Source organism: Tachypleus tridentatus, chromosome 7 (genome assembly GCF_004210375.1).
Source record: "Tachypleus tridentatus isolate NWPU-2018 chromosome 7, ASM421037v1, whole genome shotgun sequence".
Classification (NCBI taxonomy): Eukaryota; Metazoa; Arthropoda; class Merostomata; order Xiphosura; family Limulidae; genus Tachypleus; species Tachypleus tridentatus.
In genome coordinates this window covers 76,102,624-76,114,696 of record NC_134831.1, presented here as the reverse complement: position 1 = coordinate 76,114,696, position 12,073 = coordinate 76,102,624, and the positions used below count along the sequence as shown (strand labels likewise).

The following is a 12,073-nucleotide window of genomic DNA, read 5'->3' as shown; positions in this document are numbered from 1 at the left end:
AACATTTAAGTTCGAAACATTTTAAGATGCCTGATTTTTGGAATTTTTTTTCCCTCGCAAATTTTGAAAAACATTTGTGTTTGCAATTACTGCCTATTCAGTGGAAAACATGAACTGTTAAGTTTATTTCAATTTTGCAAACAGGTTGATCTGGCCTATTTGATCTTAGAACTATAAAAGATTAAATTTTGGTAATGTTACATACACACTTTTTGAATCTGTGAATCACTTGTTGACCATGGTGTATACAGTTACCAACTTACAAGCTTTAACAAAATGATACAATATTATAAGTGTTAGATGTATGGAATATATACCCTTGTATCTAATAACAGTATTCATTCATTCTTGGTTGTGCTAATAGCTCTGCAAGCTCTTGTTTTTTGTTACTAATATGTGTTAATTATAGATTAAACTTTATCTGTAACAGGTGGACGAAATGGTTATGGTGCTAAATTGTGCAACATATTTAGTACAAAATTTATTGTAGAGACTGCTTCAAAGGAGAGTGGCAAATCATTTAAACAGGTAATTGTTATTGTTATCTTTTAGACAGTTAAACTTGTTTGATTTGCAAAACATTTATTTTAAGTGCAACATTTCCAGCTCGTAAATGTTGGAAATTGAACTCAACAAGGTTACAATCAGTTAGCTTTTGAAAAGTGCACAGTTTTTAGTGGTGCAACAATTGCAGAAAATGTATTCTAGTCTTAAGAAAGTGAATATGCTTTTTTTTTTTGTAATTAAAAACAAGTTAAAAGTAGTCTGACATTTGCAAATAAATGCATCTTCAACGTGTGTGTGCATGGGTCTTGTAATGTTTCTTTTCTGTTATATAGGTATGGATGGATAACATGGCAAAAACAACAGATGCCAAGATTAAACCTTTCAGTGGAGAAGACTTCACATGCATCACATTTTATCCAGATCTTGCTAAGTTTAAAATGGAAAAACTTGAGAAAGATCTTATCTCATTATTGTCTCGACGAGCATTTGATATTGCTGGAACATCAAGGGGTGTAAAAGTCATTCTGAATGGGAAGAGACTTCCAGTATGTTATGTATTTATGTACATATTTTATAATTATTAAATTAAACAAAATATTTAAATGATAAGTTTCCTAGTCTTAAGTTAGTGATGGGCAAACAGTGTACCAGACATGTAAGCCCCAAAGGTCCTGAGACAATTTCACCAATGTTAAATCAAAACCTAACGCCTTAAGTTTCATGGTTGTGTGGAAATATCATTAAATTCAAACTTTGCGTTAGAGCCATTGGAGCTCAACAAATTACTTAAAATTATAAAATCAAAATATTTTATAAAGCTTATATTATGATATATTCTTTAGTTTTATATAATTAAGTCATTCAGAAGTTAAGTAAGTTTAATCAGTTACTATGTTTGTTTACCTTTATTAGTGGTTTGTGTCATAGTACATGGTTTCTGAGAAGTGTCAGATTTTTCCTTCAAGAACAATATTTTGTTAACATGGTTTTCTAGTGTCAGTGTGACCCCACAAGTGTAGTGTGTGAAGCAAAACAGTAAGCAAGATAAAACAGTAGTAAATGTTATTGTTTGTGTATGTTGTAGTTTCATGTCTTAAACCAAAGAAAGTCTGTATTTAATAGAGGAATTCAAAAATTGTGACAAAGGATGTTACTAGAAGGCATATTGCATTGTTTGCAAAAAGAAACAATTCATCTGTGTAAGACTAGATGAAAGTGTGCTGTGATCATGTATGCAAAGTGAAAAATTGTACATTGGGTTTCTTCAGAAAAAGACAGCACAGCTGTTTTTTTATATGGTAGGACAAATCCAGGGAGTTATCTAATGTTTCAGGAATGTGTTGTTGGGAGTCCATGAAAAATAATAGATGGAGCTTTAAGAATCCCTTGAATTTTATCATGAATGTGTGTAAACCCTAACTATACACTTGAATACAAAATGAGCTATACATGAAACACAAAACGAGCAAGAGAACTTTTATGCAAACTAATATTTTTTCCAACAGCTATCACCTAGCTCTCTGTTAAGTTTAAGATTTTGGATTTAGCTTAATTTTGTCACATACAGATGACATCAACTACTGTAAACTGCTTGTGTTATGGTTTGAAAAAAACAACTGGACTCGAATTTAACTCCTAGGGATCAAATGTGGGCTACAAGTTACACTTTACTAAGCAAGACTAAATGAAAGATGGAAATTGATATTTTATTAAGAAGTACACATTGTATGACAGAATGGTGGTAATTCTGAAAAAATGTATTATGATTACTTTTAGGACAAAATATTTTTGTCTCATTAGTTTGCTCTCCTTGTTTTTAGAATTTTATTCATTGATCCAATGTGTGCTGTTTTTTAATTTCAATATTGTCTTCAATTATTCGTCTTGCTTCACTAGATTAAACAGTGCATCTTAAATCATTTGTTGATATTTTTGGTTATTATAGAACTAGATTGTAGTTTGCATGATACACATTGTAAATGCATTTTGGGTAAAAAGTTATGAATCGTAAGAGGTGTGAAGTACATTTTACTCTTAAGTTGTGAACTGTAGCCAATATGTAATTAAATTAAAAAATAAAATTTCAGGAAAATAATCTAATGTGTGCATGACATGAGACCATTAATTTGGATCTCTGTTCATACAGTTTAATAAAAATTACAAACTTAAGTGAAAGCAAGTTGATACTAAATTTACTGTGAAGCTTTGCAATATAAAGCTCACGTTAGAACCAGTATTTTCTTCCACATTCACCTAAATTGTACCTACATAAATAATCTTGTTTATTGATTTCCTAGGTTAAAGGCTTCAAGGATTATGTAGAACAATATGTAAAGGGACGTGAGGATGAGGATGGCAACCCCTTAAAAGTTGTTTATGACAATGTGAGTGAACGATGGGAAATAGCTGTGACGCTTAGTGCCCACGGATTTCAGCAGGTCAGCTTTGTGAACAGTATTGCAACAACAAAGGTATGGAGCTAAGATACTGTAATTTCTTTAACATTGATGTTAGAAAAGAAGTATTATTTAACCATAAAAATCTGTTACAGAACCATAGAAGTACAATATCATTTCTGAATTAACTTTTTTCTTCCATAGTTTTATATACCATTGTACAAGTTTCCTTAATTCATCCTAGATTTGTTTTAAATGTACTACCCCCTTCTCTTCAAAACTGTTCCATTATCCATAGTTTAGAACTATCTAGTCACATGATTTATAGTGGGGGGAGGTGGTTTTTTTTCCCCTCAGTGGACATGCTAGCAAATTTATGGTCATTAATTTGTTGATGTTTAATTTGTGTACTTTTAAATTTGTCATTGTTCCTTTTTACTGCTTTTATGAAAGAGATATTACTTACATTAAAATAAGGATTAATAGCCACTGTATTCTGTGTAAACCAAGATTTTACATAAAGACAGGGAACCAGTCAAACTTATGAACCACAGTAAGCAGGGGTTACCTAGATGTTGCTGAGTATTTCAGTTAATGAGGGTTTTTTTGTTGGCTTTGTTAGTGTCAGAATGGTAGTTCAGTATAACAGTGTGTGTAATTAAATGGACATTAAGTTTTGTTTAATATACATTTACACAGGAAATGTACAAATCGACAGTCACATCTGTGTATTACCTCCTCCAGAACCTTTGGCTAGTGTGAATAATTTAGTGTAATCCAACCTTGATGTGATCCAGTTTTTTTGGATCATTTGAATAAAACTAGAAATCATCAGGACGTTGAATGCTGTATCCAAGTGTCATTCATACAGATCTTTCCAAAGAAAGTCTGGGATAGTTTGCTGCTAAAATAGTTTTCTCGTGGTGAGATAAGAATGTTTTTATTTAACTTACTTTAGAATTGCTTCATATTATAGGTCATTTATGTCAGCCAAAGTTAATGCCAAAATGAATCACATATGTCAGGAAATGAGGTGAATTTTGCATCACATTTCAGGTCACTTCTATCAAACAAAATTAACAATGCTGAAATCTACATCTTCCTTTTCCTAAAACTTGGAATCACTGTGACAGAATGAGCAAGTGTATTTTGGCAATGTGATAACACACCAGTATGGATTTTGTATCTTTGGACATGTTGGAAGAGAGAGTAAATTTCACTGCTTGTGTTAAAGATCTCAATCTGTTCAATTGTCTACAAATATTAATGTATGGATTTTAAGTAAACGGGAAATTCTTTAACATGTTGTGTGATAAAATGAAAGCTGACAGAACATTTGTAGTAAACAGTGGCACTTGACAATAACATTGTTTAACCACTGGTTAGGACTTTAAAAACCTCTTCCTGAATATATACTGCCTGAAATTTTTAGATACCTGTGTCAGCTGTGAAGATTTTGTCAAAGCTAAACAATATAGTGTATCCAATGGAAGTATGTGAAATAACATTACAATATGATGACATTCCATTAAAGAGAAAGTCCTGCTAATTTTTCCATAAATATTGACACACATGCAAAGAAACTGCCATAAAATAGTTTACTGATATTAAAACCAAGTCATCTGAAATAGTGAAAGACCTGCAGTAACATTCTGTATATTCCCAAAATACAGTTTTTCATATCTATATTAAGAATGACCACTCCATTTCAAACAACATTACAAACACAGGCTTATGATTCCATTTCCTTGCAAAACAAAATGTTAGTTGCCTGGTGCAGAGGTTCATAGGAGTTTTGAACTTGAAAAAAACAATTAAATTTTTCGGACTAGTTTCTGTGATGAAAGAGAACTGATTTGAAGAGTCTTAATCCTTGTAATGCTTTAGATGAGTATACAGTCTGTTTCACAGAACTGTGGCTGGTGAGGCAAAGCACATTTCAACATAGCGACTTATGCTCTCGTAGAGTAAAGTGACTGTAGAAAGGAACTCAGCATCGACATAAAGATAGAAGTAATGAATCTTCATGCTTGAATGTTTTTTTTTAGTGGTATAGAGGTTGATATATGACCACTTTATATATGTCGGTGGTTCTGAGGGATGAAGTAGAAAGGTTAAAAAGCAAGAAAAGGGTTAGAAGATAAAAATTCTAGTCTTGTTCAATGTGATGTAGGGTATAGAGAAAAGACAGTCACCAGCATACTAGACTCATTGGCAAATCTAATCTCATGAAACAGTCAGCCAAACAGCATACTTTGTCATAATGGTTGTTCTGTTCAAACACTAATTTATGTGATGCAATATTCATAACTACATTTTAATTTTCAAATATGCATATGAGATATGTGGATTTCTTATTCAGTGACAATGAAGTGTTATTTGTAGCATAAAGTATATGTATACTGGAGGTCCTAATTGTATGAATTTTTCTGTTCAGGTAAAACTTTATTTGGTGTTTAGTTTGCTGTATTATTAAATCCAAGTTACTAAAAAAAAAAAAAGAAGCAAGAAGATATTTCATATCTCAAAAAAAAAATTGGACCCACAGGCTAGTTTTCCAGATTGTGGATCTATGGTTCTTTGGACTGTGTCCTATTAACATGCAAACTTTTTTTTTCTGCACTTTGGGGCTGTGGTTGCATTATGAGGGTGATGGTCAAATCCCAATATTCCATCTCACAAAAGTAGTCTAACAGGTGGAGCTGGGTCGTGTTGAGTAGCTATGTTTCTTATATTTTAACACTTCCAAATTAGGGATGACTAGTTCAGATTGTCTTCTTGGAGGTTTGAGCTCAACAAACAAAAAACCTGGGAAAGGGCTTGAACTTTACATTTGACAAAGTGTATGTATGTTAAATAAAACATTTAATTTGCTAGTTGTATTAGTAACTACTAATTTCTGTTCCATTTTTTTAGTGTTTCTCGAAGCCAGACTTGTTAACTTAAAACTTTCATTCTGAATTTGAATGATTCTCTTGAAATTTGTATTTACTTAGGTGTCCCATAACAACAATGTTTTTGGGAGAAAATAAAACAACAACAAAGGAGACCCCAAAACTAAACCTTTAATTATACAGGTTACAAATTTTTATTACAGGGTGGTCGACATGTTGATTACGTTAGTGACCAAATCATCAATAAACTTGTGGAAGCAGTGAAGAAGAAAAATAAAGGTGGCATACAAGTTAAGCCTTTCCAGGTGGATATTTGTTTTTAGTGTGTTTATATTTTTAGTACTTTATTATGTGATTAAACATTTAGATGTTGGTCTACGGATTTACATAAATTGTGTTTATCAAATTATTCAATTACCTAACGTATTTTCACTCCCAATGAAAACATTCATGCTGACTTTCTACAGTTATGACAGAAAGTGTTCATACCCCTGAGTTGTGAGTAGTTTTTTCCTCATAACTTAAAAAGTATCACGATTAGGATAATGAAAGTATAGTATATTATAAATATTATACTAATACACATATACATAATTTTTTTTGTAAATTGAATGACAAATAAACTGTTTATAAACAAATAACCAAACAGAGGAGGGTCAGAAAATGTTCGTGCATCTACTTTAATGGTCAGGTGTGTAGCCTTTCAGGTGAAATACTTGGCGCAATTTCTCCTCATAGCCCTCCATGATCGTTTGACAGAAATTGATTCGTATTTTCTTCCATTTTGCCTTACAGAAGGCCTCCAACTCTTGCAAATTTTTCGGATAACTCTGATGAACCCTGGTCTTCAACTCATGTCTAACGTTTTCAATTAAGTTGAGATCGGGTGACTGTGATGGCCACTCCAGAATGCTTATATGGTTCCTCTGCAACCAGGATTGCACATATTTTGATGTGTGGTGAGGGTCATTGTCGTGCTGGAAGATCCAACGACACCCAAGCTGCAATTTCTGAGCATCATTCTTGATATAAGTGCCTAATATATCAACGTACTCTTATTTCATGATTTTATTGACACGGTAAAGGCTGCCTACACCAGAAGAGCTGAAGAAACCCCATAGTATAATTGAGCTACCTCCGTGTTTAACTTTAGTAACGGTGTTCTTTGGAAAATTTCATTCCCCCTTCTTCTGAAAAATATAGCGAACATCATTGTGGCCGAAAAGCTCGATTTTTAGTCTCGTATGACCAAATAACCCTCTTCCAATAGGTAAAGGGTTTATCTACATGCTTTCTTGCATACCTCAATCATGCTTCTAAATGAACAGGCTTTAAATATGGAGTTCTATGAGGATGGCATGCTTTGAACCCAGAAGAGCATAACATGTTTGTAACTGTAGATGTGCTTACTTCAACCCCAGTTTCTCTTACCAGTTTCTGTATGTCATTGCGTGTTAAACGAGGTTTCCTACTAACTTCTCTGAGAACCTTCCTCTTGGTTCTCTCTGGAATTTTGGTGGGGCGTCCGGAATGAGGGAGGTTAGCAGTTGATCCTGTAAGCTTAAACTTGACAATTGTGCTTTAAACAGTAGATTTCGGCACATTGCGTTGTGTAGCAAAACCGGAAAGAGACACGCGAGACTTGTATTTTACAATAATTTGATTTTTTAATTCACTGGGCAGTTGTTTCCTGTTCCCCATGATGACCAGCAGATAATGACGGAGACGGTGCTAAATTGTCGGAAGTAAATTTTTTGCTGGCTAAATGACAATAATTTTGAACCCAGTGTCTAGTTCTGGAATGGTATAATGTAGTTTATTTGCCAAACTAAACAAAATTTTTACAGGAATATCAGTTTTGTCACACGTTCTGAACTGTACGAACACTTTCTGCTCCTCCTATTTTCGGTTATTTGTATATAAATAGTTTAATTTACATAAAAAAATTATGTTGATGTGTGTTCATATAATATTTTTATAATATACATCTATTAGCCTAATTGTTATACTTTTTAAGTTATGAGCAAAAAACCACTTGGGATGCAGGGTTATGTGCATAAGTCAGTGGTGTGTGCTCATTTAAATTGTACAATTGCTTGAAATATTTTGTGAAATTATTGTGAGGATAGTAATAAATATTAATTTGAAATTTTAATTTCACTTGCCTGCTATCTACACCCAGATCAGAAACCATATGTGGATATTTGTCAATGCCCTAATTGAAAACCCAACCTTTGATTCCCAAACCAAAGAGAACATGACCCTACAGTCAAAGAACTTTGGATCAAAATGTCAACCAGGTGAAAAGTTTTTCACCCAGGTTAGTGATATATATTATAATTAGTTAGTTTTGATGTTCATGTGTGAAGATGGTATCTTGTTATGATTTTTCATGCATGTGTATAATTATTAATTACTATATTTTTTGTAGGAGGACACATTTATTTGTTTATAGTCTTGCTTTTAAAAAATAGATGATAAACAAAATATTACTAAATACAAATCTTCCCCTTCCATTTTACCTCTTAATCTGTCTGTTGCAGATCAGAAATGGATTTTAAAAAACTGGATAAAAGAAATGCTAAAAAATAACATGAAATCAAAATTATATATTTATCACAAATTATAAGTGGTTTCTACATGAAATCACAAATTTGTTGCCATAGTGGGAGCAGATAATAATGAATCTCATAACTTCTGGATGTAATGTATAAAACATAAAATTGAGAGTTAAATAACAGTCAGGCATAGCATTACTAATTTTAAACATTAGTATTATATAATTAAAATTTCTTTACTTGTTGTGTTACCTGTAAACAGTGAGCCCCAGAGTATTTTTAGTTTTGCAGTAGTTTCCATGTGACAATCATTTTACATTAAAAAAAAAAAATTTAGGAAGAAAGTGAAAAGTGAAACAATATGATACTTGTAAAACTGCTTCTTCTGTAACACTGGAAAATTTGTCCTTGTTTTGGTAATACTATAACTGCGTGATACAATAGTTGATTATATTAGAAATATTTCATTGTAAACTCAGTTTTAGTAATTAATTATTACTTTGGAAACTCACAATTTGAGATCCTATATTTTTTACTGAATTTTCATACAAGTTAATCTTTCTTTCAGGTTTTGAAATGTGGAATTGTAGAGTCAATCATGAACTGGGTGAAGTTTAAGGCTCAGGTATGAATATTTTTGCATATGTTTGGGGTGTGTAATTCTGGTTACAAGTAGGTAATTTATTTGTGGAAGTTTAATATCTGATAGCTTGAATTTTAAAAGAAAAAGGGGTCTGATTTAAACTCAATATTTCTGAAATGTCCAAAGAGACAGTAGGGGTTTGAAATTAGTTGACTCACTATTTTAGACATGGAATAACTTAAACACTTGATATATTAGTCTTCAGACAAGAATATAAAAGTTACATGAACCATCATACCACAAACTTCAAAAATTGTTGTGCATTACCAGTATTTATTCTTCTATTATAATTGTTTCATTGCTTGAATGTTGTGTTAACATATTTCCATTTCCTCAGCTGCCTTGTTACAGCAAATATTAATAAACAATTTGAAAAAGAAACTTGGAAATCTAGGTTGAAGGGCTGGCTGCCCAACTAGTTTAAAGTAACAAAAGTTTGGTTTGCTGTAACTGATGTAGCATTGATTGATGAATATATTTTTCTACGAGAAGAATTGTGTCTAGTTTTAGAAGTAGAACAGCATGTTTGTTTACTTTAGTTGTCAGTTTAATTTATTTGTGAATGAAAAGTTGCAAATTAATTGATAAAAAGTTTGGTTTATAAAGGTTTCATGTTCCTTCAGACTCAGCTGAACACAAAATGTAGCTCTAAGAAACATTCCAAACTCAAGGGTGTTCCTAAATTGGAGGATGCCAATGATGCTGGCACTAAAAACTCTATCAACTGTACTCTTATCCTGACTGAGGGAGATTCAGCCAAATCTTTGGCTGTGTCTGGACTTGGTGTTGTGGGTAGAGATAAGTATGGTGTTTTCCCCTTAAAAGGAAAGATACTGAATGTCAGGGAAGCAACTCATAAACAGGTAAGTCAGTTCCTTGTGGAATAGCTGACATTTAGAATTATCATTGGACAGCTGATTACTATTATTTTTGCTTGTATTTTGTGATTGGTGAAATTTGTTTTCAACCCCAGTAGTCATTCGAATAGGGTATTTAATGAGGTATAGACAACTTTTACATGTAAAAAAGTAGTATTGATAGGAAAGACTTAAAATATGAGGGTAAATGTTTGTGCATTTGTGTGAAAAAAATGTTAGATGCAACTTTGTTGGTACTTATCTGGCTGCTTAAGTTCTACAATTATGTATTTATAATTTTCTTCTGTAGATCTTAGAAAATGCAGAGATCAATAACATCATCAAAATTATGGGCCTGCAGTACAAGAAAAAGTATGAGAGCATGGAAGACTTGAAATCACTGCGTTACGGAAGATTGATGATCATGACAGATCAGGACCAAGATGGTTCACACATCAAAGGTCTCCTGATCAACTTCATCCATCATAATTGGCCCAGTTTGTTAAGACTTCCATTTCTGGAGGAATTTATCACCCCCATTGTGAAGGTCTTGTGTTTTTTATTACCGTTGCATTATTTGTTTCAGTAAATATAACAGTATTTTGTATCTTGCTATTTCCTAATGAATGAAAACAAAACTGAAACTAATTAAATATTTACAGTCATAAACTTTTTAATGATGTGTGTATGAATGTTTGTGTCAAAACAGCATTAAAAGTTTACCAGTGCAATTTAAACAAAAGTTTAGTTACAAAAAATTCCCAATATGGTTCATCTCACTTGTTGTTCCTACTGATCAAATTGATTCTATGGGTGAGAGGAAGCTTTAAACTTGGTGTAATTACAGATTGGTACTGATACTTAAATGCAAAAGAATATTATGATATTAAAGAAGTACATGGAATTTGTCATCAGGATTTGAGGAGAAACTGCACTAAAGACTAAACATGGTGTTATATGAGTAAATGTTTGAAATCATCAAAAGTATTAGCTTATCACTCCTGGCTTTGTTCTAAAACTTTAATAGTCAAACATATGGTTTGATATGGTGTGACTGCTGGGATAAAAAAATATGAAATTGTTGTCTATGGAAGCAAGTTTGTTGCAAAATTAAGTTTTAATTTATAACAGGTTACCAAAGGTAAAGAAGAAAAGAGTTTCTTTAGTTTACCAGAATTTGAGGAATGGAAAACTCAGACATCAAATTGGAACACTTGGAAGGTGAAGTACTACAAAGGTATCATATCAAAGTTTTGTTAATCAGTTTATGTATTGTGTAAAAGTAGTAATTTATGTGGCTAAGTTACAAAAATACTTTATCATTAACAAAAAGAAAGTATATTACTTGAAGCATTAAATATGTATGTTATTTAACTTTTGATTTCCAAGGGAAATGTTTAGGTGAATTTTCAGTCATCACTCCTGTAACATGTGACACTTCATTCTGAATTGCTCATTTTATATTTTCTTATTTAACCTTACATTATATTTGTTAATCTATCACCAGTTATACTTATAACTAACCATAATGCAAATTTATTGCCATCAAGCTTCTTGTTTTATTGAGATATGAACAAGAAAGTTAAGTGCATATGCACACCCCTCGTATCTCAGTCTATCTTCCAAAATATTTCAGTGTTTCTCTTTGACAGTAGCCATTAAACCATTTATAATCAACAGAAAGAGAATATTCTTTGAAGAAACGTTCAGTCAGGTGCCAGGTTTGGAAGTACTTAGCCTATGTTTATTTTCTCCCTTTCTGGTGTTTGGCTTGAGTAGCTAAGTGAATGTTCTCTTTATAGTTTAATTAAAAAGCATATTAAATTGTAGTATTTTTAAGATATTCTGTTTTTTATTGTTATATTTTGTTTTCTAAATTGCATATTTGAATTTAAAATAATTTTGATCACCAGCATTGATACAGAAAAAAGATTAGGCCTATGATGCTTTATATGCCAATGGCAGAAAGATGAGAGATCAAACATAAATAGTAAATTTCTTAATTATTTGCTGTTGTAAAATAAAGTAAAATGTAAAAATTAGAAACTAATTAGGTTATCTAGTAAAACTTGTGCTGGTCTATCATGGCACATGTACATCATGAGGTGTGATTGTATATCAATCATGACAGTTTTGTAGATTGTTTTCTAAAAGTTGTCTAACTGTGGCTTTTGTTGTACTCTGAGACTGTATGGATGGTTATAAAGCAGCAGCACTA

General features: G+C 32.0%; 1 protein-coding gene across 2 annotated transcripts in view; it reads left to right on the top strand.

The window, feature by feature from the left end:
- Nucleotides 1–12,073, top strand: part of LOC143256007 (DNA topoisomerase 2-alpha-like) — a 47,559-nt gene that overhangs the window by 10,216 nt on the left and 25,270 nt on the right. For both annotated transcript variants that reach the window (XM_076512545.1, XM_076512544.1), the window contains exons 6-14: nt 431–528; nt 840–1,052; nt 2,805–2,978; nt 6,001–6,102; nt 7,980–8,117; nt 8,924–8,980; nt 9,622–9,861; nt 10,166–10,402; nt 10,987–11,092. In XM_076512545.1, the coding sequence (XP_076368660.1) occupies nt 431–528; nt 840–1,052; nt 2,805–2,978; nt 6,001–6,102; nt 7,980–8,117; nt 8,924–8,980; nt 9,622–9,861; nt 10,166–10,402; nt 10,987–11,092 (1,365 nt within the window). The remainder of the gene's footprint in view (nt 1–430; nt 529–839; nt 1,053–2,804; nt 2,979–6,000; nt 6,103–7,979; nt 8,118–8,923; nt 8,981–9,621; nt 9,862–10,165; nt 10,403–10,986; nt 11,093–12,073) is intronic.